The following is a 24,383-nucleotide window of genomic DNA, read 5'->3' as shown; positions in this document are numbered from 1 at the left end:
ACCGAGGCCAAGGACTGAGGAAAACTAGAGAGCGGCAGTCTGGGGACGGTCAGTCCTGGGCACGTAGGCTGGCCCACCCTGACTCCAGGTAAGGAAGTGGGACCCTCTCCAGGAGCTTCCATCGGGCTTGGGAGCTCAGCCACGCTCTGGGTGGTATGGACACTCCAGGTACTGCTCTGTTCTGTCCCCAGGGTTCAAAGGTTCTGTGAATGTGTGTGTGTGTGTTTGTGTGTGTGTAGAGGGGGTGTCCAAGACCCAACCCCTGACCTGGGGGGATTGTCAACCTTATCTAGGGGATGGAGTGAGGACATTTATAGCTCGGATACTAGTCAAGAGCCAAGTGAGTGTCAGAGGTTCCCCAGAAAGGGGCAGGAGCAATGGAAGAAGGCAGAAGTTTGTAGGAGGTTGAGATGGGCCTTGTGAGAACAGTTCTGGCAGGTAGAAATGGGGCTGGAGTTGGGAGGGGGTGGCACCTCAGGGAACAGAACAGAGCTGGATCAAAGGCACGGAAGGGAGTGTGGTCAAGTTGAAAGAAGAGCAACTCTGAACTTGGCCAGGGCATCCTTGGGTTGAGTGAACTTCGGAACACTTTCACAATCCTGCCCAATTGCCAACGCTCTCTGCTAAAAAGAAAAGATCCTCCCAGACGAAAACCAAACAAGGGGCACCTGGGTGGCTCAGTTGTTGGGCGTCTGCCTTCGGCTCGGGTCATGATCCCAGGGTCCTGGGATGGAGCCCTGCATTGGGGGCTAAATAAATAAGATCCTTAAAAGAAAAGAAAACCAAACAATACCCCCAAAAACCAAGCAGCAGAGGCAGGGGGATGCTTGGGAAAGAGCCCGTGTTCTGGAGTCATACGTTGAAGCTAGACTCCTTTTTTTTTTTTTAAGATTTTTATTTATCTATTTATTTATTTGACAGAGAGACACAGCGAGAGAGGGAACACAAGAAAGGGGAGTGGGAGAGGGAGAAGCAGGCTTCCTGCGGAGCAGGGAGCCCGATGAGGGGCTTGATCCCAAGGCTCTGGGATCGTGACCTGAGCTGAAGGCAGACGCCCAACAACTGAGCCACCCAGGCGCCCCGAAGCTAGAATCTTTTGCTATAAAGACTTGCAACCTGGACAAGTACCTCAACTTTTCTGAGCCTCAGTTTCCAAAGCTGTAAGAGAGTACTCACCTCATGTGGCAGAAAAGATTAAGTAAGACCTCAGCGGAGGTAGATGCTCAATAGATGCTAATTCCCTCAGCCTCTACTATAACACAAGTCTCTGGCTGGCTCAGCTGTGTTCAAGTGACAGTGAAAAGTCCAAAGCTGAGTCACCTTTGCTCCCTCCTGCATGAGTCCCTCTGGGGATGCCAGGAGTTGTCTGTGGAGTTCTGGCTTTGCTTGTTTCTTCTGGAACCACCTCTCCAAGAAGTGCGAAGCTAAGACCTGCTCACTGGAGGACAGGTGCACATGTGTCTGTACCCGCTAACAGAGATTGTTCTAGCTGACCCTCCATCCTCCCTTGGCCTCTTTCCCAGCATTTCTCACAGGCTCCTCCATTTCCAAGGACTTAGAAATGGGGCCCTTTCCCTCCTGGATTCCCTCATTATCGAGTCAAGCACAAGCAGCTTCCAGTTCCTTTGTTCTTCTGGCACACAAGTCCAGGCAGGCCCCTGACCCCTTGACCTTGCTCCAAGCAAGTTGACCCACTTCTAAGCTCCCCGAGGCACCTCAGTACAGAGGGCCTTGGCATTCACCCAGAGAAGGTCCAGCCTATGCCTGTCCTTCGCCCCAGCTCAGGGCGGGCTCTGTCTCCGCAGCTCAACATGAGCTCAACATGGGCCAGCTCGGCCTGGTCAAACGGGAAGCCCCAGGGCTCTGTGAATGGTCCCTGGGCAGGGGCACCCATGGTTGCGTGTGGGGTGGGGCAGCTGGCCAAGGTGTGTGTCAGGGAGGGATCAGGACAGACTGAGATGAACAAGGGCTGGACCGAGGGGTGTAGATTCCAGCTTTCAGGACAAGTCACTGAGAAGTTCCCATCAGTTCCTGAAGGCCCTTTTGGGTGCTGTGAGTGAAAGAGGGGGGTGGGGATTCAGGCGAGGGGAAAGAAAAGCCCACATGAGGGCCCCACAGGAGCCTGAGCCCAATGGGCAAATCAAGATGAGGTGGTTGGGCCCAGGCCTGCTCCTTTTCCTTCCTCATTCTGGTTCCTACCCACCCATAATCCTCAGAGGCCTTTACTCTCTCAGTTCTTTTCTGAGGCCCCTCCAGCTCTTGGTCTCCCCACCCCTGGGCAGAGCCCCCTACAGCCTGCCCCCCATCCCATCTGGTCCCTGGTCCTCGCCCCCTTGGTTGGTCCACCCCTCCACAAAACCCCTCTCTCTGGACCCTTCTGCCTATGCCCTCTCAGGCTCTCCATCCTTCCACTGCTCCTCCTGGCCCCACGGCCCATCCTCGCCTGCTCTTTCCCTGGCCCCAGTGCTGAACGTTCTCCCCGCCCTTCCATCTCCCGGTCAGCTGGCGGTCAGTGGCAGCCTCCTCCGTGCCCAGCCCTGGGCAGGGAAAGGGGGAGGGGTGCAGGCAGGCCTCGTGAAACAAAGGTCTGGCTCTCGAAGTGCTTTCAGTTATCATCATGAGACAGTTAGACAACCATGGGGAGACCCAGGGTGGGGACTCAAAGAAGCAGGAGGGGTCAGCATAGCCAGGCTGCCTCCCAGGCTGCACACAATGGTCATTCCTTTCAGGTTTCACTTTCCTGGGCATGTCACAACATTCTCATGCCTGCCTTTCCCTGCAAAACCTCATCTCTATCTCATTTCCTGCCTCCAGGCATCCAGGGGCACCCTTGCTCATCTCGGTCTGTCCTGATCCCTCCCTGACACACACCTTGGCCAGCTGCCCCACCCCACACGCAACCATGGGTGCCCCTGCCCAGGGACCATTCACAGAGCCCTGGGGCTTCCTGTTTGACCAGGCCGAGCTGGCCCATGTTGAGCTCATGTTGAGCTGCGGAGACAGAGCCCGCCCTGAGCTGGGGCGAAGGACAGGCATGGGCTGGACCTTCTCTGGGTGAATGCCAAGGCCCTCTGTACTGAGGTGCCTCAGGGAGCTTAGAAGTGGGTCAACTTGCTTGGAGCAAGGTCAAGGGGTCAGGGGCCTGCCTGGACTTGTGTGCCAGAAGAGCAGAGGAACTGGAAGCTGCTTGTGCTGGACTCGATAATGAGGGAATCTAGGAGGGAAAGGGACCCATTTTGTGCCTCAGTATGTGCCCTTTATTTTTTTAATTAGAAATCATTAAACCTCCCCACTCCTCCTCTCTCCCCATTCTTTAAGTCTCTGGCCACTATCCCTTTGTTCAGTTCTCTAATGGAGCTAGCTTCTTCCTCCTGTATTCTCAGGGTACCCTGTGTGAACTTGGCTATGGCATCCATCTCGAAAACTTAACTAGTCTTATAAACATTTTTTGGAATGAACATTGATCCACGCCCCCCCCCCCCCCCAGTGTCCTGCGACTCTGCTATTGGGTTTCTTAGATCTTGAATCTCTTCACCTCCAATCAAAACTCACTGTCCACGTTTCATTCCCTCAGAGCTCTGTTACTCTATTGCTTGTTTTTTTTTTTTTAAAGATTTTTATTTATTTGACAGAGACACAGCAAGAGAGGGAACACAAGCAAGGGGAGTGGGAGAGGGAGAAGCAGGCTTCCCGCCGAGCAAGGAGCCCGATGCGGGGCTCGATCCCAAGACCCTGGGATCATGACCTGAGCCGAAGGCAGAGGCTTAACGACTGAGCCACCCAGGCGCCCTTTATTGCTTGTTTTGAAGAGGGACTGATGCTTGTTGGAGGGAAGCAGGGTGGTGTGCCGGAAAGAACACTGCCCCTCTGGTTCCTTGGGATACCAGGACTGAGGTTTCATTCCACGTGCTATGGACCCTGGGGGCCTCGGTTCACTCACTTCCTCCAGTCAGTAGAAAGTCTAGATGGCTTCTAAGGTCTTCCAGGGCTGAAGTGAAAATCCTTTGTGGGCCAGGGCCTGCTTTGTCTTGTGCTCTGCGTTCCCAAAGCCAAGAATGGTGCCTGGTGCAGAGCGTGTTCTTAAACACTTGTCAAGAGAAGGAACTGACAACTTCGACGGCTACATACTGCCTGGGGATTTATACGTGTTACTTCATTTCATTCCCAAAGTGGTGGAGCCAAAATTCGTATGTAGATTTGCCTGCCTCTGAAACCCATATTCTTCCCAAGTCCCTTGGGGCCTTCAGGCAGCCACGCTGTCACGCCAGGATTTCCTCTGATGACGGCTGTGGAAGGCTGCACGTCTAGAGGCTCGTACTGTGGCGCAGCATGTAGGCAATGCCTCTGCCTCTCGCTGACCTTAGGACATAATAGGAACTGAGGGTGGCAGGCGGAAGGGGGTCAGAGGGTGCTGAGGATACCTGATCACTGTGATCTACATGCGGTGCTTGGCCAAACGCTGGGATTTAGGACATAGTTCCAGCCACGTGCTAAGTCAGCGCTCTCTAAATAAGTAAGTAAATCGAAGCCCTGATTCGTAGCCTGTCTTGGTTTCTGTGGCGTGTATACTCTCGCTGAGGCTAACTTCAAGCAGCAAATGTGCAGTCACCACGGACTGCGGAGCCAGAGGAGAAGCTCCGAGGCGGCGCGCACCAGCCACCCTCTCACACAGCACTGGCACGGTAAGTGGTGCCGTCCCCGAAGCCACGGGGAGCTCACAGCCCCTGCCATGCCACGGCCTCAGCTCTCACTCTGCCTTTTGCAAAGATTAGAAATGGTCTTTGCCCCTCTGACAGCAGCCGTCCCGTTACGTTGATGGCCATCTAGGCTGCTGCTGGAGAGGCTCCCTCAGAGGGGCTCTGGGCTCACAGCCCGGGCTGCCTTGCCTCAGGCTGGGACAGCCCCCAGAGCAGGCCAGGCAGCCCGACAGGGCTCGGGCAGTCAATTCCTCGGGTACCGTCCCGAGAGGAAGGAGCCTGCAGCTAGTCCTCTGCCTCTCACCTGGATTTGGACAGTACTGTCCTCCCAGATGCCAGGAAATCATAAACACCGAGGAATCTGCCCTTGCCGCCCTGAGATCAGGCCCAGCTAGAAGGCAGCAGGCATCCCTGAGGAGGTGGTGGACTGTGGGGGCGGGAAAGTACCGCAAGACAGGGCTGGGCCTGCTTCTGGTCGTGGAGGGACCCGGTCCCCCAGTGAGGCGTGGAAACAGGCCTCGTGACCTGAGATGGGCAGCCCTACAGGGAAGAGCAGGAACACGTCTAGAGGAAAGGGGCTTTGTCCTGGCAAGGGAACTCCTTGAGGACCTAAACATTTTTTTTTTTTTTTAAGATTTTATTTATTTATTTGACAGAGAGAGACATAGCGAGAGAGGGAACACAAGCAGGGGGAGTAGGAGAGGGAGAAGCAGGCTTCCCACTGAGCAGGGAGCCCGATGTGGGGCTCGATCCCAGGACCCTGGGATCATGACCTGAGCTGAAGGCAGACGCTCAACGACTGAGCCACCCAGGTGCCCTGAGGACCTAAACATTTTGTGTATCTTGGCGTCTTTCTCTCAAGCACTTAACACTTTGCTGAGCACACAATCAACAGTCAAAACTCGCTGAAAGAGAAATGAGACTTTTATTAGCCCCCAGGGTGTTTTTCAATACTAAGGCAAAAAGTGAAATGTAGGGGCAAGTAAAATTAAGGCATAAAGGAGGATCCATAAGGGCCCGCAGGGCTCACCCAGGACGCAGAGTGGAGGCCTTCTCTTCCTCTTAAGGGTATGAGGTAGGCAGGAGAGGCTGCCTTGCTTCACTGAGACAGGCCTTACCACGGAGCCCAAGGGAGGGCAGAGGCATGACGTCAGGCCAGGAGGGTTAGAACTTGCTAGCGTAGAGGGTCATAATCCACTTGGGCATACGGAGGAAGCCAGGCAAGTAGGAGGCCAGCCAGCCCAGGATGGAGCCATGGGAGAGGACCGAGCTCAAAGCCAAGTAGTCTTGGACGGGGCGGCCTGCAGACCACAGGAAGAAGAGGAGGGTTAGGTCTTCATTTCCCACTCCTTAGACACCTCCACCTTGGCCGAAGAGCCTGAGTGGGATGTGAGGGAAGAAGGAATGGGGAGAGAGTGTGGGAGGAGGAGGAGTGAGCAGGCAACGGAGGACAGGAGGTCCAGCTTGGCTGTGCGGCCAGAGCTCTCACCGTCCACATCCTGAAGGCTGTAGCGCCGGGCAAGGTCACAAGATGGCAGCACCTTCCCACTCAGGCTCAGGACATTGGGATCTGTGGGCACAAACACAGCTGAGAAGGCACAGAAGTGACGCAGTGTGACAAGGTTTGGGCCCACTGGCACAGGGCACCACTGAGACAGGCTTAGGTGCCCAGAATTATTTGTGTTCCTAGGAAGGTTCTCAGATCTCTGGCTCCTGGCTGCACTTCTGTAAGCCAGTTCCTGGGCCGCTTTGGGTCTCCAGAAGCCAGAGAAAAGAAGGGCATTTTCCTCAACCATCTCCTGAGCCAGGACTCAGGACTGGATACCACCACCCTGCAGATTCTCCAGGCCCGCCCGCCCTCCCTCTCTCTCTCTCTTTCTTCTTGTTTTTAATTTATTTGAGAGAGAGAAAGAGAGAGAGCGAGCATACAGAGGGAGAGGGAGAAGCAGACTCCCTACTGAACAGGGAGCCCGATGCGGAGCTCAATCCCAGGACCCTGGGATCATGACCTGAGCCGAAGGCAGACGCTTAACTAAATGAGCCACCTGGGTGCCCCATCTCCAGGCCCTTTCTTGTTACCACCTGCCCCCAACCTCTTTACCTGTTGCCAGAGCCACGACACATTTGCCACTCATTTCTGTGGTCTCCGCAGAGGAGAAATTAGATCTCAACTGAAACACAAGGACAGAGAAGTGAAGGGCTAATCTCCAAGAGAACTGCCCACATTTCTTCCCCACTTTCAGCTCTTATTCCAGGAGAGACAGGCCCTCATCACTGTACCTGCGGGACTCAGAAGGTGCTGGAGCCACTCTTCCCTACATTCAGGTGAGCCCTGTACTCTGGCACCAGGACCCACTGCCTCTCCTAAGTGGAAACATCTTGGAATGTCAACTATGTCTGGACCTCCCAGGCTAGTTCAGTGCAGGGGTCAAGAGCATGGGCTTCGGGGCACGAAGCCTTTCCACTTATGGCATACATGACCTTGAACAAGTTCCTAACGTTTCCAGGTTTCGGTTTTGCCATCTGTAAAATGGAGATAATACCTCCCTTACAGCATAAAAGGGCATAACGTGTGTCCAGGGCTTGGCCCCGCGCCTGCCACAGTAGGCACCGGCGGATTGGCTCTCTGTTGTTGTTACTGTCTTGTCATTGAGGATGGAGAGGCTGAGTCCTCTGCGTCCTCTGCCTCCCTCGCCCTCCCCTTGCCCACCTGCTTCAACAGGGGATCATCAGTATTGTCCTTTTTCACCACGACCTCCTTCATTAGTTCTGTCTGCACCAATCCTGGCCACAGAGACACGTAGCTGACCCCGTGGCGCCGCAGCTCCTGGGCACAGTCCACAGCCAGCCTGTCGCACTATAGAAGGAGAGAAGGCAAGAAGGCAGGGTGAGAGCCAGGGCACCTGGCCACATCGCCTTCCTCCCCTACCTTCCCTGCTTCTGCTGGGTACACCCAGCCCCCTAACCCTTCCCGGAGCCCTGTCTCAGCTGCCTACCTCCCCAGTGCACTGCCTAGTCTGGCCAGCCAAGGGGAGCCCAGGCAGAGGAGCTGTCTACGGAGGGGCAGAGGGGGACGAGTGGACCGGTCGGCCTTACTACTCTGAGCACTGGGAATTCTATCTCCTGATGCCTCCCTAACCCCCGTGCTCTTGGGTCCTCACCGCAGCTTTGCCCACGCCATAGGGGACACTGAAGAGATACTGCAGCCCCCCAATGGAGGAGATGACCACGATGAGCCCCCGACCAGCTGGAACCATGAGCCGTGCTCCGTACACCGAGCACAAGTAGTGGCCTCTAGAGGGTGGGCAAGGAAGGAGAAGGAATAAATGATGTTCGCCGCTGGCCTGGCTGCTGTAGCCCCGGCAGCTTCCTCTGCCTTCTAGTGGCTGGGACAGAAGACAGAAGGCCACATAGGGGCGGCCACAGACCTGGGGAATCCGGGGCTAGAGGCCACTTTCTGAGAGGAACACCGGTAAAACGAACTATCATTGGATGAGTGTAAAGGAAAAACTCAGTTTTCCACCTTTCTATGTAGGGAAAACCCAGTGCACACATACTCGGTGACCAGAAAAACATTTCATTTGCATGGGAAACAGGACCCTCCAAGTGGAAACAAGGAGAAAGAATTATAGTTTCAAAAGGAAAGCCCAATCTAAGGTAATGCAGAGGAAAGGCACAGTAAATGTGTACCTGAATGCGTGTGTGGGGGAGGTGAGGATGTGCTGCTGGGCTTTCAAGAGGCTCACCAAGTGGCCTTTATTTTGGAAAATTCATCAGGGCTCAGGGGCCAAGGTCTGGACCTCTCTGCTTTATAGGCTCATAACCCTGGCTCGAAAGAGATGAGAGTGTGGAGGGCCTTTCCCTTTGGAAGGCTAAGCATGTGGGCATTGCCAACTACCAGTCTTTGGGCTTTCTTTTCTTGCCTCTTAGCTGACCATCATTCCCTGTCCTCATCATCTTTCTTCTACCTTGGAAATCACAACTGGATTCTAATCCTGCTTCCTTGGGATTGCCACTAGAAGCTGTGTGTGTTCTCAAATGCTTTAGTCACAGATTTTCAGATAACCTCTTAGTTACTCCCATAGGTGGCTGATCACACCCAGAGTGCAGTTTCCGAGAGGGCACCATTGTTCCAACAATAAAAAAAAAGAGACACAACTGGTGTATCATGCTAGGTGAACTCTACATGCTGTGTTTCATCTCACTCCCACGCCAGACGTATGTTTAACTCTGACATGGGAGTGCCCTGGCCTGCGGATCTGGAGTGAGGATATGGAGGCTAAAATGGCAGGTGCTCATTCTCATTGACCTTCTCTTGATCTAAAACAAAAGAATTTCTTCCTCTAACCATCTTTGTCAATGTCAGCTACAGGTGGTGTGCCTTACTGAGGAAAGGAGGATCCCTTCTGGGCCATGCATTTGGATGTGCAGAGTAAGGCAGGAGAGAGGACAAGAGCAAGTTCAGACGAAAATTACTGACAGAAACAAGGTAAAACTCAGTGTTCCCAGGTACAGATCCCCCTGGATGGAAATTCCTCAGAGGTGTAAGACAAATGGGACAAGAAGGAAAAGAAAGAGATGGGGAGGTCAGAGGGACAAGGAGAGGGCACATGGGGAAAGGTCCAGGCCCACCCAGCCCTTGTGGTGGGACAAAGGGAACACTCACCTGAGTCCAACGTTGTTGATATCATCCCAGATGGAGGCAGGGATTTCCCAGAATGCCTTGTTAATGTTCTTCATAATTGCCTGGAAAGCACAGGGACTGTGGTGAGTTGGATGATCTGAAGGCAGGAAGGTATGAGGGGCTGGATAATGAAAGGGACAGTGAGTGGGGATGAGGACTCCAGGGTCAGAGGGGGAGGTTAGGAACGTGGATCTGGAATCAAGTTGAAAGGGTACCGGGACTCCGGCATAGGCGTTGTTGACCAGCACATCCAGACGCCCCTGCTGTTCCCGATCCACTTGCTCAAACAAGCTTTGCACTTCACTCTCCTGGCTTGAATCACACACCACAGGCACACACTGGCCTCCTCGAGATTGTGCCTGATGAGGGACAGAGGGGCATGAGTTTATAGTTGTACGTGAGTGTGAGACAGGAGGCAACTCTCTTCAACTCCCAGCTTGGGAGGCTGAGAGGGCAAGAGTAGGAATCAAAGCCAGCAGCTGAGGGAAGACGGTGAGCAATCCCGCCCTCTGGTGTCTGTTTGAGGATCTTCAGGAATGCTAGGTCCTTTCCCTACAGACCAAAAAGGACTGGGATTTCAGGTTTAAAATCTACATTTACCGGGCGCCTGAGTGGCTCAGTCATTAGGCATCTGCCTTCGGCTCGCGTCACGATCCCAGAGTTCTGGGATCAAGCCCCACATCGGGCTCTCTGCTCAGCGGGAAGCCTGTTTCTCCCTCTCACACTCCCCCTGCTTGTGTTCCCTCTCTCATGGTCTCTTTCTCTGTCAAATAAATAAATAAAATCTTTAAAAAAATAAATAAATAAAAATAAAATAAAATCTACATTTACTGAGGCCTACCATGGGCAAGGCATTGTACTCTGCTAGTGGAAGGCAAGGGACAAATAAGGCAGGAGGGCTGCTCCTGAGAAAGGAGTATCTCTCTTTTTCCTCGTCCTTGGTCATTCCCATCTCTCATGCTCTGAGCTCCCACCCTTCACCACTCACGTGTAACCCCTACTCAGTCCCAGCCCTCTGACCGTCACCTCACCAACGCTCCCGCCTAGTAACTGACAAACCAAAACTCTCAGCTATGAACTATTTCTACTTTCTGTTCTATCTCACCCGCCATAAATGTGTCCCCATCCTCTAACTTCACAGGAAGAAAAATACCTTATTCAAGACCAATCCTCCTATTCTCCAGATCCATGCTCTGGGTCCTACCCTCTTACCTCCTTGCTTCCTAACTGCTCACCCATGCTCCTAGAGCATTCTGTGTCTGCCTCTGATTTCCTGCTGGGCCCTATCTTTTAAAAGCAGAAGTGACATCTTACTGCTCTTGGTTAACCTCCGTGCTTCATGCAATGTCTGGCAAACCAAATATTTAACTGAAATCCAGTAGAAAAGTCAACCATAAGCGTACAGCTCGGTAGAGTCTTGCCTACAATAGAGAGAAGCACAGGTCCACAACCCTTCAGTTGCAATTCCAAAACCCCTGAAGGTCTCAAACAGAAAGTTTTTTCATAAAACTCAGTGGCAAACTTTGACCTGATCTGAAGTTATTTATGGACTTTATTTATTCTAGTTTGAGTAAATATTCACATTGTGTTGAGAAATATTATGGCTTTAGGTAAGGGATTAGCGGAGGGAGTGGTCAATGGGAAGGGCTACCTCAGGTGTTTTCTGCCCCTGTGGTTCTAGAGGAAGCACCCACCTCCTCAGCAGTGGCCCGCAGGGTGTCCATATGGCGGCCGGTGATGTAAACTGTGGCACCCGCTTGGCAGAGTTGCAAGGCGATGCCGCGGCCAATACCCCTGGAAGCACCAGTCACCACGCACACTTGGCCCTTCATGGGAGCTGCCATGACTCACAGGCAAAAGGGGGGAATCTGTGGAAGCAAAGACTTGCTCTAGGGAAGCCTGCAAACTGCGTATGTGGAAGGGTGATCTCTATAGTGGTAGGAGAGGGAGCCAAGGTTGGGATCCTTTGAGCAAAGAGAAGTTTCAGAGCGGGACAGTAGTGCAGTCTTCAGGGTAAGGCTGTTGGTCCTTTTTGGGAGGCGAACGAGTTGGCCATTGCCCCCTGGCTAGGAGCCATCGAGCGACTATGACCCCAGGGGCTGGGTAGGACTGTCTAGGGACTCTGAAAGAGGCTGACCGGGTGGGGTTCTGGCGCAGCAGGCCCTCACGGCGGGTCCACGCAGGCTGCTGGGCTATCAGGAGCTCTGGCCTCTGGCCTGGCCCTGTCGGGGGTGAGCGCGAGGCCCAGGGACCCTGAGTCCTCAGTAGTGGGAGCTCGCGCCCCTTACCTGCCTGCCACCCGTGCGGTCTTGGAGTCCCGGCGCCGTCTAGCTCGCAAAGTCCTTGGACTTCGAGAACTTCAATTCCGGCCGCGGGGGCAGGATGGGGTGAGTGCAATTGAGTCACAGTGTGAGGCTGGGGAGCCAGTCTGCGTCCTGGTCCGGGGTCAGGGGGGGGCGTGGAGGACAGGGTCTGCGCTGATCCTCAGCTAGGACAGGGACTAAGGAATGGAGGCGGGGCGACCGGGGAGGAGGTGCGCTGCCGCTCGGCTAGGGGTCGTCGCGGAACTATGACGTAATGCTGCGTCCCGAGCGCGCCGGCGTTTCTAGACTCCATCCGGTCCTTGCGCGCGCCTGGCTGCTTGTTCGCCTGTGGCTGGGGAAGCTTTGGCGGACGGACACGGGCTTTAGCATCCATGGGGCTGGGTCCGCGCTCTCCGCACAAGGCGGGGCGCCGGTTCCCAGCACGTAGCAAACGAGGGCGCGGGGCCAAGGGGTCGGGGCGCCCCCCACCAGGCCGCCGGCGGCCACCCTGCCCGCCTCCCGACCGGAGCTCGGAGCCGGCCCTAGATGCGCACCCTCACCTGAGCCCCGAAGCTCTGGGGTATTTCCGCCGGGCGCTGTCCGCGCTGAAAGAGGCTCCCGAGACCGGAGAAGAACGAGGTGGGGAGCAACCGCAGGGTGGGACTAAGAGGGATTCCTTGGGCATAAATTCCAGGACAGGCAGGGAAATTTTCATGGGTCCCCAGGGCGTAGGGACTTAGTCTCGTCTCCCATATCCTCTTCCTCGCTCCCCCCTCTCCTTCACTCGGTTAACTGATGGAACATAACCTTATTCTCTTCTCAGTCTCTAAAATATTTCTTTTCTTGTCTATCCAGAACTGATGGTGCACAATGTTTTGAAGGAAGTGGAGGCTCAGGCCCTAGCCTTGGCCACAAACAAGACTGGCAGTGAGATTATGCAGGAACTGTTGGGATTCAGTCCCCTGAAACCGCTGTGTCGAGTCTGGGCTGCTTTGCGCTCCAGCTTGCGCTCTGTGGCCTGTCATCGATGCGGGGTGCATGTATTGCAAAGTGCTTTGCTGCAGCTGCCTCGATTGCTGGGGAGCCCGGCAGAGAAAGAGGAGGACGTGGAGGAGGAGGAGAATGGCAAGGATGGTCCCTTGGAGACCCTGGAGGAGCTGGTTTTGGGACTAGCCTCTGAGGTGTGTGATGATTTTCTTTTCTACTGTGGAGACACACATGGCAGCTTCGTGGTCAGAACTCTGCTGCAGGTGTTGGGAGGGACTCTTCTGGAGTCTGAGAGAGCCAGGCACCGTGGCTCTCAGTCACCTGGTAAGTACTACAAGATAGGGAAGTGGACCTAGAGGAGAGGAGAGTTGGGAAAGTCCAGAAGGAGAGAGTAAGCAGAAGAGTAATTCCTCATGACTTTGAAGAATTAGCAGAGAAATGAGGACAAGGCTTAACAAACCAAAGATTAGTGCAGAGGCCCAGAGGTGAGGATGTGTCAGTGTGTTTGAGGGACAGCTAGTAGAATGGGCCAGGGGTAAGAGGTGACTCATTTGAGCAATGGATGTCAATTTTTTTTTTTAACCACAACTTACAGAATTTTTTTTTTTTTAAACATCACTGAACCTGCCTATGTGTATGTATACAGATATTGGACTCAAAACAGAACTTCGAGAGACAATATTCTTAATATATGCAGTCCACTTTGATATTTTCTTCTCTGGTTTATTTTATTCTGTTCTATTCCATTGAAAAAGGCCTGGTTAAGATCCACTAAAGTGATTTCATGATGCACTCATAGGCAGTGACCTACATTTTGAAAAACTCTGGGAAATAAGGTTAGAGAGTTTAGATGAGGCCTGATTTTGGAACACCTTGAATTCCTGTCTCCTATGGACCACTGGGGAGCTGGTTGAAATTTCTTAGAAAATTTAAAACAGAAACATAGTCTCAGTTCAGTCATCCAGATGAGAAGAGATATTCATGTGTGTTCTGCATCTCCAAGCTGAATCCTTGATCATCTATGGAATCATTCTCCCTCTTGGATGGTAGTTTGTGATCCCCGCACTGCACATGTTTTTGATCTTTCAGATGCACAAAGGGCCCCAGCTCGGGAGTGTAAGCCAACTGATTTTGAGGTCCCTGAAACTTTCTTGAATTGCCTTCAGGACCTGAGCTCTTGCTTTCTGAAGGACATTGCCGGTAAGGAGGGTGATAGAAGGAGGGTCTAGGACCATTTTTCTGGAGGTGATTGTCATCATGCAAAGCTCTTACTTAGATCAGTCATATTCCTCCTCAAATCTGATCTGGTTTGATATTGCAAAGACTCTGTATAGAGCCTTTATGTCCATAGTCCCTGGTACCTTATTGCTTGAGGTTTGAGGTTGTACAGGTTGTCTGGATTTTGGAAGAGCTGCTTTGATTATTTCTGCTCTCTCCCACAGTATTTATCACTGACAAGATCTCCAGTTTCTGCCTTCAAGTGGCCTTACAAATCTTACACCGCAAACTGCCCCAGTTTTGTGCTCATCTCTGCAATGCTGTGATCAGCTATCTGAGTAGCCGCAACTCCTCAGCAGATGGCAGGTATGGTCAAGCTGTGTGAAGTGAATGAAGTGATGTGGGTATTTTAGATGAAGTAGAATAAAGGCTGCCTGATCACGTTCTCCTTGTCCCTAGCCCCCTGCTGCTATTTCTGCGGGATCAGACGAGCTCCAGACTCCTGGAGCAGGTCCTGCTGGTGTTGGAGCCCCTGAGGCTCCAGAGCCTCTTTGAGGATCACTTCCAAGGGCAGCTGCAGGCCCTGGCTGCACACCCTATTGCCAACTTCCCTTTGCAGCGTTTACTGGATGCTATTACTACCACTGAGCTGGTGAGTTGAGAATGGGGCTAGATCTCTTTCTGTACTCTGTTGTTTCTGCTAGTTCTTGTTCATTGGGCCTTATTTTATTGTGTGCCTGCCTCGGTGTCTCTGACAGTGTGTTGGCCATTCCCCTTGAAAGGTTATTCCTGGGGGTTTCTCAGAGCTTAGGACAAAAGTGCCCTCTTCCCAGAAAGGATTTGTGTTAGCTTCTCAGGTGCCTGGCAGGAGACTGGCTTGATGCAGATTTGCAGCTTGAGGTTCCATGGTCCATTCAGACTCTGGGTACTTAGCTACAAATCTGTGTGAGTGCTAGGGCTATTGCCGTAGCTTCTTTTTGCCTTTGCTGCTTAGCACCAAGGCATGCTTGCCTGTGATCTCATGGGTTGGGATTTGGGGTAAGAAGGGCGGATTTAATTCTAGTATCCCTTTATCTTGAGAGTGTGGCCATTTAAAGTACCCTGCTCCCACCAAGTGAGGCGGCACCTCTAGAACTGTCCCCTGGTCCTGGACTTTATGTGGCCAAACCAAAACCCTGATATTGGCAATGCTTATCTAGCGTTTTTAGTTGTTTTCAGTAGGAAGATTTCTCTGAATAACTTAGTCCATTGTTACAGAATGCCAAAGATTCTTCATTCTGTGTCTCTCCTCAGCTGTCCCCTGTGTTTGAGGAGCTGAGCCCTGCCCTGGAAGCTGTGCTGGCTCAAGGTCACCCAGGGGTGGTCATTGCCCTGGTGGGGGCATGCCGCAGAGTTGGGGCCCACCAAGCCCAGGTCCTGCTGCTGTTGTTGGAGGTGATATTACCCGCCACCCGTTTATGCCCTCAGTTCAAATTCTACCAGTTAGGACTTCTCTGACCTTCAGTGGTTGTATCTCTGGACTCGAAGAGGTCTCATGCCCGAGGAGTTCGCAGATACAGGGAAAAATGACGCCAAACCCATGTCCTAGCCCTGAAATGAAAATTGTCTCCCAGGACTAAGAGAACAGTTTATTTAAGGACTAAATGTTTATTCAACCCCTGTCATGTATATAGAGGCTGGGGATACAGCAAGGCAGAGGAGATCCTGCCCTTGTGCAGCTTACACTCTCACGTCTCCTGAATGCTTTGCCTTGTCTAGAGAGTCGGGGTTAGGGATGAGGTAGTTCTTAGATTCATCATGTTTTGTCTTCTCCTGTAGGCATTCCACTGTGCAGAGCCCTCTTCCCGGCAAGTGGCCTGTGTGCCTCTCTTTGCCACTTTGATGGCTTATGAGGTGTACTATGGACTGCTGGAGGAGGAGGGGGCAGTGCCTGCAGAGCACCAGGTGAGGTAGGAGAGGGGCCAAGCCAGTGACTAGTTGGGGGCCAGGGTTTAAAAAGTCCTTCACCCTTGTGGTGAGGGTGGTGAGGTCTCTGGCTTCATCCAGGCAGAGGTGGCAGTTTGGTGGCTGCCTCCTAATGCCCTCTCTCTGTCCTTCCAGGTGGACATGGCCACGGCCAGGGCCCTGGGGGACGTGACAGTCCTGGGGTCTCTCCTGCTCCAGCATCTGTTGCATTTCTCTAGTCCTGGTGTTATACTTCAAAGTCTGGGTGCTTTGACGGGACCACAACTTCTGACTCTAGCCCAGAGCCCTGCTGGTTCGCACGTGCTCGATGCCATCCTGACCAGCCCCTCCGTGACGCGCAAGCAGCGCCGCCGTGTGCTGAAGACCCTAAAGGTTCTAGTTTCTGCTTTGATGCCCCCACCAACATCCACTTAAGAGAACATGAGCTTGCCCTGGTACTGTCCTTCAGAGTCAAAGAGAGAATATGTAGTTCCCAGATTCTCTTGACTCCACCTATAAACTTTGGAAACTTCACTTCACCCTTGCCCTCCCCAGCACACCTTTTGTGGACTGCCCTAGGGGAACCTACCTTGCCTGTCTCACTGCAGGGACAATATGTGGCTCTGGCCTGTAGTCGCCATGGCAGCCGTGTACTAGATGCCATCTGGAGTGGAGCAGCCTTGGGGGCCCGGAAGGAAATTGCTGCTGAGCTGGGTGAGTATCGGCACCTCTCTCTGACCTTTCCAAACTTCCCTCACTTCAGATGGCTGGGTGGCTGGAGAGGGGACTTAAATTTAGCAGAGACTTCGGTTCTAAAGGATGGTGTTGGCCATGGGTTCTTAGCAGTCTGCTCTCCTCCCCTTCTCCTCTGCTGATTATGCAGCCCTGTGCTCCCACCCCGCCCCTAGCTTCTCCTCTTTGGAGAGTGAGGTATTCATGATCCCGAGACCAACCCAGGGCCCAGGGAAAATGGAAGGGCTTTCACTCAGGGGGAGTCCCTTTGAGCACGGTGGGTGACTGCATGATGATACTGAACATGAGTGTTTCCATTTGCAGGGGAGCGGAACCAGGAGCTGATAAGAGACCCTTTTGGCCACCATGTGGCTCGAAACGTGGCCCTGACTACTTTCCTGAAGCGCCGAGAGGCTTGGGAACAGCAGCAGGGGGCAGTAGCCAAGAGGAGGCGGGCTTTGAACTCAATACTTGAAGACTGAGGTCTTTGGATCTGGGACTGGGTGTTGATGGGGGAGGGGTAAAGGGCATACCTGTCCTGTCCCCTTTGTAGTTTAAGTAGGAGTCAGAAGTCTTAATAATAAATATTTTTATATTTTTATTGGAAATGTTTTTGTTATTTTGGGGAGAAGTGTATAAAGAAATCGAGACAAAGTCAAAGAGGGCCGAATTCAGTGCATTGGGAAGCTTAGGGACAGGAGGAGGTGCAAAGAATCTAGATGTAGCAATGATCAGGGTGGAATTGAGATGCTTGGGGATGGGCTTGTGGCCTTTCAGGGTAAGTGGGAGGCCGGAAAGCTGGCTGGGAAGGGAACAGCATTCTTCAGGAAAGGGTATAGGCTAGGGCTGGAAGGCCTCATGCTGATGGGGCCTATAACAATGGGGTCAGAAGACAGTGGGGGAAATCAGGTGAGTCATCTCATCTACACTGTCCTCACATCTCCAAAGCCGATGCCCTCACAGTCCTCACAGTATGTCTCTTGCAGTGAGTCTAGCGGCAGAAAGCAGCTCAGAGCCCCTTCTCAGTAGGGATGGAGGCGACCCTGCTGCTGCCAGTGCCACTGCTCGGCCCCTTCTGCTACATGGCGAAGGCTGGAGGCAATTCCCAGGAGCATATGGCCCAGGCCTTGCAGCAGTGCAGAGGTCCAACGGAGGAGCTCCCTGAAGGGCAGAGACCAGATGGAGTCGGATGGGTGGGGGAACCTGGGAGGAGGCCATCGAGGGGGTTTTCCACAAGGGAGAGCTAATGGGGTAGGTGAGTGCAGAAGGAATGAGGGGGGCTGCAACTGTAGGGGGATGGGGAAACATGACCTGTTGGTCTCTGACCTGAGTACTTTCTTTGGGCCGAGTCCTTGAAAGTCACAACTCATGGAGTAGAGCCCGTAGAACGTGGCTTTGATATTGAGGCTGCCAAAGAGGTCTCGAGGGTTTTGCTTGTATACGTCGAAGGTGATGCGGGCGATGTCCTTGCTGTGCTTGGGCTTCTCCCGGCCCAGGCCATATGACAGCATGCCACTCTGTAGGGCACTTCCCTCAGTGCAGTGCACCCTCCCACCCAGGCGCCCACCACTATTCCCCATCAGCACTAGGTCAGACCCACTCTTGCCTGGACCATTTGTCCCCTATAAGGGGTCCTTGGCAACTCCTCGCCTCTCCCAGTGTGTCCGCCCCCATGATCATGGTTGGGCTAGAGAAGCTCGAGAGAGACTGGTGGCCGACAACAGCCCCACGGTGGCCTCTCACCTTGCTGGGGCTCCAGCTCTGCCCGCACTCCAGCACCATCAGGCATGTGTCATCCTCCAAAAGCTGGAAGAAGTCCTCACTCTCCACAGCGGTCCCATCCTCCTCCAGCACCAGTGTTAGCATCCCTCTCAGCAGCAGGGCCTCCAGTGCCTGCCCAGCCACAGGAAGCAGGAGGGAAGGCGCAGAGCTTAGCCCTGCCCCTCCCTCCCCAGCTACCCCACATCCATTGGTTGGCCCTAGATGCTGGCTGATACCCCAACTCTACTTCCTGGAAAATTGCCATCCCTTCAAATGGCTCCAGCGCTCGGTGTTCTTCAGTTGCTGGGGGACCCTCACTAAGGGCTGACTTCTTTTCCTCTTTGCTCCTGTGTCATTGTCCACGTCACTGTCTTCTCCCCTGTACTCCTTTGAACCATTCCTACTGGCTTGTAATTGAAAACCTCGCTTGCTTCTGTTGAGCTCCATCCTTCGGTCTTATCTCCAGTGTCCTACCTCACTGTCCCCACCCTCAGAGAGTCCTCCAGAACTGTTTTCAGTAATAATGACGCTTAACCTTTTTGAGTCTTCATTAGTGTCAGGCATCTATGTAGTACTTTACATACATTGTCCTCTTTGACTGCTTTCAACAACTCTAGGAGGAAGGTGTGTCATTATTCCCTTTCTGTGGATGAAGAAACTGAAGTTTTGATAGACTGAACAACTTCCTACAGTTTGACACTAGCAAACCAGCAAGTCCTGATAGAATCAGGACTTGAACTTGATTTGTCATACAAATCGACACTCCATACTGACTTCTGAATGCCATCCCTCCAACCCTCCCTTATCTACTCCTTCCTCTACCCCCTGGAAAAGAAATGAATCGACCTAAATACAGCATTGGTCATTGGGCTGACCGTCCCCCCGCCCTTTAGCCCTTAGAGGGAGGGGCAGCCATGTAACTAACCTCAGCCTTTCTGTTCACTCCAAGTTCTCACTCTTCTCTAGCGCCCTGGCTGCCCCTGCAATAGGAACTTAGGGAATTGGCTCACTTACCTTGTCTAGCAGTTCCTGGCGGGTGGCAGCTGTCAGACCTTTCCGGGTGGTCCGCTTGTGATCACAGACTCGGAAAGGTCGCTGGGGTGGTGGAGCTGAAGTCCAGACTTTCCGGCCAAACTCAGAGCTCATATTGGATACCGACCTGGTAGTTGGCGAGAAAGGTCAAGAACTGAGGAGTTTGGTGACTGCAGTGGGGATGACTGGGGGTGGGGTACTTGGAGAGTTAGGGAGGGATCTAGGTTTGGAGAGCAGAGTAGCCTAGGGAGAGAGGGAGAGACCATGGAGGAGGGGTGGTCAGTGGTGGTTCCATAGCTGGACAAGCCCACTGTGGAAAGTTGGGGCGGGGAAGGGAAGGGGTACGTTAGTCTCTGAGTCTCCTAGGGGCTGAGTGGAATTTTGTTGCCGTGCACTATCCTCAGTGTTGGAGGGTAGAGAGGAGGGTTAGAAATCACCTGAGCAGACCGCTGGGGTTTAGGGATGAGAGGTACTCCATGGTGGAGGGAAGGAGCAGGAGGAGAGTTGCCTCTCCCGGTGAGTTCTAGGCTGGGTGGTTCTCTGCTAGGCTGGGTGGTTCTCTGCTGTGCTGGGGCCGAAGTGGTGGTGTTTTCTGTTACAGAGCTGGGATCTCAGCCCCAATGAGGTGGGAGATGAGTCACCCCGGACTCTGGCCCCGCCTGCCAGGCCAGTAAGAAGGGCAAAGTCCAAGGGGAGGGAAAAGGGAGGGGCCTAGATGGGATCGTGGAGGAGGGATTGAGGCCCAGAGTTGCCGCAAAGGTCACAGAAGCTTGGGGGGGGGGTGTGTGTGTGTGTCTGGTGGCGGTGTGTGCTGAGGATAAATGGGAACGGTGTAAGAGGATGGGATATGATCTCTGGTCTTTTTCTTTCTACGGAGAGAATTTCTAGGGATAGTTTCGGGCTCCCATCCTGAGAAGTTGCATTATATGGGATTTGCACTGGACTTGCCGCCACCTACTGTGAAAGCCACAAACTGCAGCTTTAGGAAAAGGGAGGCCAGGCTGAGGGTGGGATTGTGGGCAGGGCTTGAACACAATGAGGGGTAAGGCAGAGTGCCAGGGTGGGCGGTGAGTGGAGGATGGATCCTGCTGCACGGATCCAGGATTACCAGGATCCTGGCAGGGACCATGGCCTTCCTGCTTCCCTGCTTCTTCCTCCCTGATCTAGGGGAGGAACCGGCTTCGTTCTCCAGAACTGCTCGCTTTAGCCACACTGGATTGGTCACTTTCTCTCTCACCTTTCTCTTTTGGCCACTTAATGGGCACGAAGGAGTTGTGAAGGGGGGTGTGTCCTTTGAAGACACTGAGACTAGCTTTTGGTACCCTGAGTCTGCTCTGATTTCAGCGACAGTTGTGGTGGACATTTGTCTGGAAGCTCAGATCTCACTAAGGCTGAACCCGTCACATGAGTGTGAATCTCTGCTTTCCTGCCTCGGTGTCCAAAGCTGTGGCAGCCCACTAAGACCCCTGACAAGAACAGGCTGCAAATGTGTATAATACCTCTGGGACAGCCCTCAGACCATGGGGAATACAAGCTGGGCACCAGTGTCCCAGTCTTCAGTCTTTCTGGAAGGTGTTCTGTGTAATTCTGAGAGCTTCCTGATCCCTACTGAAGAGACCCAACAACATACTCTTCCTGGCTCTCTTTTTCCCTCTTCTGCCCTGCTCCCTCACTCCTGCTTCCAGAGCTGACCTGCCAGATGCAGGATTACCTGTACCCAAGCCCTTAATTCAGGCTGTGCTTTGGAAGTAACCCAAACTGAGACAATACTGGCATTCTGGCTCCTTGGGAGCCTCCAGTTCCAGCTGTTGACTGGACAGGGATCTTTCCCCTTACCTCCACCTTATCAGTGTACCGGGTCCCCCTAGAACTTCTTCATTTCCAGGCTTTGCCTGACTTCTTCACCCAGAGAAGCCTTCTTGTCGGTATGTCTCTACCAATGCACCGATTCTTTTCTTCTTATCTTGTATCCTGGTGCAGCTCGGTAGTAGGGTCTCTTGGAGGTTGTGTGTTATGATTCCTCAAGGAGGGTATAAGCTGGGGCGTCTGGGTGGCTCAGTTGTTAAGCGTCTGCCTTCGGCTCAGGTCATGATCTCAGGGTCCTGGGATTGAGCCCTGCATCGGACTCCCTGCTCAATGGGAAGCCTGCTTCTCCCTCTCCCACTCCTCCTGCTTGTGTTCCCTCTCTCGCTGTGTCTCGCTCTCTGTCAAATAAATAAATAAAATCTTAAAAAAAAAAAAAAAGGAGGGTATAAGCCCCTTGTACCTCCATGCATCCTCCAGAACTCAGTACCGTGACTGGAGGCTGTCAATGACAGCCCAGTGAGAGCCCCCCCCCCTCCCCGGGAGGGGGGAACAACTGGGGCAGGGCCTAAGGTAAAAGATAAGAGGAGCAGGTAGGAAACTGAGGGAAAAGGGCGCTCAGCTGGATCAGAAGTCTGGAAATGGGCCAAGATAGAGCAGCTGGGGGAATGAGTAGTTTGGGTCACCTTCTCTGCTGAGTGCCGGCCAGGGAAGCCTGAGAGCATATAACAGGCGGGTGGCAGGGATGGGACAACTGGGGCCAGAACTGGGGGGAGGCATGAGTGCAGATGCAGGACCCAGAGTCAGGACTCAGCAGTGTCCCTACTCACCTACATGATCTGGGAACCTTATCTGTACCCTGCAGCTTATCCTATTTCCTAGGGAGGCGGACTCTCACACGCCTGGGCCTGTTAGTGATGGGAAAGAGTAGAGTGCCAAAGGGCCCCAGTGAGAGGCCAGAGAAGAGCCCCACCTTGTCCCTCCCCATTCTTGTCTCACACTGCAAACCTGACAGGCACAGGGCATGAGTAGGCACCTCTCCCACTGCTGCTGTGCCTTTCAGCTTCCCAGACTCCTCGTGGGCCCACCATCCTTCTAGCTCCCGGCTAAGTAAGTAGCTCTGCTCATCCACGCTGACTTCCCACCACTCACGTTGCGCTGAGGTAGAAGGAATGGGGCTGGACAAAGGAGGGGCCCAGCTAAAGGGGGTGGAGATGGAGGTCGTGAGAGTGGGAACCAGGAGTCAGGCCTGGGGAGGTCAGCTGACTGACAGCAGGGCATTTGGGTTCCAAGAAGTAGTATTTGAGTTGGGGTTTAGGGTCCGCCAAGAAGTAGTGTTTGAGTCAAGGCTCCGAGACGGAGGACAGGGAGGTGGGAGGAGACAGAGTCCCTAAATGCCTTCTGTGGCCCTTTCCGTCTCCCCCACCCCCGTCCCCGCCCCCACCCCCTACCCCCACCCCGGTAGGCGCAGAAGAATGTTGGCCTGCTACCGGCCCCCAGGGAACGAGACGCTGCTGAGCTGGAAGGCCTCGCGGGTCACGGGCACGGCCTTCCTACTGCTGGCGGCGCTGCTGGGGCTGCCCGGCAATGGCTTCGTCGTGTGGAGCTTGGCGGGCTGGCGGCCCGCACGGGGGCGACCGCTGGCGGCCACGCTCGTGCTGCACCTGGCGCTGGCCGACGGCGCGGTGCTGCTGCTCACGCCTCTCTTCGTGGCCTTCCTGGCGGGGCAGACGTGGCCGCTGGGCCAGGCGGGCTGCAAGGCCGTGTACTACGCGTGCGCGCTCAGCATGTACGCCAGCGTCCTGCTCACCAGCCTGCTCAGCCTGCAGCGCTGCCTGGCCGTCACCCGGCCGTTCCTGGCGCCCTGGCTGCGCAGTCCGGCCCTGGCCCGCCGCCTGCTGCTGGCCGTCTGGCTCGCCGCGCTGCTGCTCGCCGCCCCGGCCGCCGTCTACCGGCACGTGTGGGGAGACCGCGTGTGCCAGCTGTGCCACCCGTCGCCGGCCCACGCCGCCGCCCACCTGAGCCTGGAGACGCTGACGGCCTTCGTGCTCCCCTTCGGGCTGGTGCTCGGCTGCTACGGCCTGACGCTGGCGCGGCTGCGGGGCGCCCGCTGGGGCGCCGGGCGGCACGGGACGCGGGTGGGCCGGCTGGTGAGCGCCATCGTGCTCGCCTTCGGCTTGCTCTGGGCCCCCTACCACGCGGTCAACATTCTGCAGGTGGCGGCCGCGCTGGCTCCGCCCGGAGGGGCCCTGGCGAGGCTGGGCGGGGCGGGCCAGGCAGCGCGGGCTGGAACTACCGCTTTGGCTTTCTTCAGCTCCAGCGTCAACCCGGTGCTCTACGTCTTCACCGCCGGGGATCTGCTGCCCCGGGCAGGCCCCGGCTTCCTCACGCGGCTCTTTGAGGGCTCGGGAGAGGCCCGAGGGGGCGGCCGCTCTAGGGAGGGGACCATGGAGCTCCGAGCTACCCCTCGGCTCAAAGTGGTGGCGCAGGGCCAGGGCGATGGAGACCCCGGGGGCGGGGTGAAGAAGGACAGTCAGGGATGGGAACCTTGACACCAAACCCTACAACCGGGCCTGCCTCTTCCCTGTCCCCTTCCATTGCCCCTCCCCCAGAACTCAGGGAACTCAGGGAACCACTCTGGACCCTTCTCTGGCCACAGTTTGGATCTTTCTGGGCAGAATTATTATACCCCTGGGGCAGGCCCAGGTACCTCCAAACAGAGGGACTGCAAGAGGTGATGGTACTGTGTGCTTGCAGGTTGGCATGTGCCTCTGTGCCAGAGCTGCTGACTTGCTGCCAAGAGCTACTGTGAAATACACGGGGGGGGGGGGGGCATTACATGATGGTGTAAGCATGCCCCCACTGGTAGTTCATCATGCCTGAGTTGTACCGAAGCCACCTGGTTCTCTCCTGGGTCAGCCCAAGGCTGGGCACTGCCAGCCTTCAGTGGCATCTTGACTTGTCCTCCCCAGCCCAGGTGGCCTGGGGGACCCAGGCCAACCTATTGAACCACTCTGGAAATAAAGGGAGAAAGAGGAAGGAAAGGTATGGGTGCTTGAATGAGGGATGGGGATGGGATCCATTCTCTGGGGTCTGCAAGAGCCAAGTGGAGAAAAACCTGGCTCTGAAAGGGGAAAGACAATCTGTGGTGTTTGAAAGGAAAGTTTTCCTGTCTTGCGGTTGGTACAGCGGGGGAAGGAGCCCTGGGCATCGGATTTGTCT

At 54.4% G+C, this 24,383-nt stretch overlaps 4 protein-coding genes across 5 annotated transcripts; 2 read left to right on the top strand and 2 right to left on the bottom strand.

Moving 5' to 3' along the window:
* Positions 1 to 5,603: 5,603 nt before the first annotated feature.
* Positions 5,604 to 11,893, bottom strand: DHRS1 (dehydrogenase/reductase 1). Of its 2 annotated transcripts, XM_021695294.1 has the most exons (9): positions 11,670 to 11,893; positions 11,076 to 11,249; positions 9,597 to 9,740; positions 9,364 to 9,443; positions 7,859 to 7,991; positions 7,408 to 7,554; positions 6,799 to 6,868; positions 6,187 to 6,267; positions 5,604 to 5,998 (listed from the first exon to the last, which is right to left on the bottom strand). In XM_021695294.1, exons 2-9 carry the CDS (start codon positions 11,223 to 11,225, stop codon positions 5,862 to 5,864), a joined length of 942 nt encoding a protein of 313 aa, XP_021550969.1. In that variant the 5' UTR covers positions 11,226 to 11,249; positions 11,670 to 11,893; the 3' UTR covers positions 5,604 to 5,861. The 2 variants fall into 2 exon arrangements, with proteins under 2 accessions (XP_021550969.1, XP_021550970.1); XM_021695295.1 differs by lacking the exon at positions 9,597 to 9,740.
* Positions 11,894 to 12,002: 109 nt separating this feature from the next.
* Positions 12,003 to 17,160, top strand: NOP9 (NOP9 nucleolar protein). Its single transcript, XM_021695388.1, has 10 exons — positions 12,003 to 12,323; positions 12,540 to 12,995; positions 13,761 to 13,871; positions 14,114 to 14,255; positions 14,349 to 14,541; positions 15,183 to 15,323; positions 15,708 to 15,833; positions 15,990 to 16,226; positions 16,442 to 16,547; positions 16,890 to 17,160. Exons 1-10 carry the CDS (start codon positions 12,077 to 12,079, stop codon positions 17,045 to 17,047), a joined length of 1,917 nt encoding a protein of 638 aa, XP_021551063.1. The 5' UTR covers positions 12,003 to 12,076; the 3' UTR covers positions 17,048 to 17,160.
* Positions 17,161 to 17,164: 4 nt separating this feature from the next.
* CIDEB (cell death inducing DFFA like effector b) lies at positions 17,165 to 19,836 on the bottom strand. The gene is made up of 5 exons (XM_021695389.1): positions 19,796 to 19,836; positions 19,341 to 19,485; positions 18,309 to 18,458; positions 17,892 to 18,082; positions 17,165 to 17,726 (listed from the first exon to the last, which is right to left on the bottom strand). The coding sequence occupies exons 1-5, from the start codon at positions 19,834 to 19,836 to the stop codon at positions 17,588 to 17,590; spliced, it is 666 nt and encodes a 221-aa protein (XP_021551064.1). The 3' UTR covers positions 17,165 to 17,587.
* Positions 19,837 to 22,163: 2,327 nt separating this feature from the next.
* Positions 22,164 to 24,377, top strand: LTB4R2 (leukotriene B4 receptor 2). The gene is made up of 2 exons (XM_021695574.1): positions 22,164 to 22,271; positions 22,627 to 24,377. The coding sequence occupies exon 2, from the start codon at positions 22,637 to 22,639 to the stop codon at positions 23,711 to 23,713; it is 1,077 nt and encodes a 358-aa protein (XP_021551249.1). The 5' UTR covers positions 22,164 to 22,271; positions 22,627 to 22,636; the 3' UTR covers positions 23,714 to 24,377.
* The last annotated feature ends 6 nt before the right edge of the window (positions 24,378 to 24,383 follow it).

The sequence above is a fragment of the Neomonachus schauinslandi genome, chromosome 9 (assembly GCF_002201575.2).
Source record: "Neomonachus schauinslandi chromosome 9, ASM220157v2, whole genome shotgun sequence".
In the NCBI taxonomy this organism is placed as follows: domain Eukaryota; kingdom Metazoa; phylum Chordata; class Mammalia; order Carnivora; family Phocidae; genus Neomonachus; species Neomonachus schauinslandi.
Note: the sequence above shows the minus strand (reverse complement) of the source record. Positions and strands in the feature narration are given on the sequence as shown.

What these genes read in the sequence shown, in the direction of transcription:
- NOP9 (XM_021695388.1), top strand. Translation starts at nt 12,077, where the DNA reads ATGGGGCTGGGTCCGCGCTCTCCGCACAAGGCGGGGCGCCGGTTCCCA. An exon ending in CGAGACCGGAGAAGAACGAG is followed by an intron (nt 12,324 to 12,539) that starts GTGGGGAGCAAC and finishes TTGTCTATCCAG; the next exon opens with AACTGATGGTGCACAATGTT. An exon ending in AACTCCTCAGCAGATGGCAG is followed by an intron (nt 14,256 to 14,348) that starts GTATGGTCAAGC and finishes CCTTGTCCCTAG; the next exon opens with CCCCCTGCTGCTATTTCTGC.
- LTB4R2 (XM_021695574.1), top strand. Translation starts at nt 22,637, where the DNA reads ATGTTGGCCTGCTACCGGCCCCCAGGGAACGAGACGCTGCTGAGCTGG.
- CIDEB (XM_021695389.1), bottom strand. Translation starts at nt 19,836, where the DNA reads ATGGAGTACCTCTCATCCCTAAACCCCAGCGGTCTGCTCAG. An exon ending in GCCAGGAACTGCTAGACAAG is followed by an intron (nt 18,459 to 19,340) that starts GTAAGTGAGCCA and finishes GTGGCTGGGCAG; the next exon opens with GCACTGGAGGCCCTGCTGCT. An exon ending in GGCCCAAAGAAAGTACTCAG is followed by an intron (nt 17,727 to 17,891) that starts GTCAGAGACCAA and finishes TCTGCCCTTCAG; the next exon opens with GGAGCTCCTCCGTTGGACCT.
- DHRS1 (XM_021695294.1), bottom strand. Translation starts at nt 11,225, where the DNA reads ATGGCAGCTCCCATGAAGGGCCAAGTGTGCGTGGTGACTGGTGCTTCC. An exon ending in ATGATCCCCTGTTGAAGCAG is followed by an intron (nt 6,869 to 7,407) that starts GTGGGCAAGGGG and finishes CTTGTGTTTCAG; the next exon opens with TTGAGATCTAATTTCTCCTC. An exon ending in CAGCCTTCAGGATGTGGACG is followed by an intron (nt 5,999 to 6,186) that starts GTGAGAGCTCTG and finishes TGTGGTCTGCAG; the next exon opens with GCCGCCCCGTCCAAGACTAC.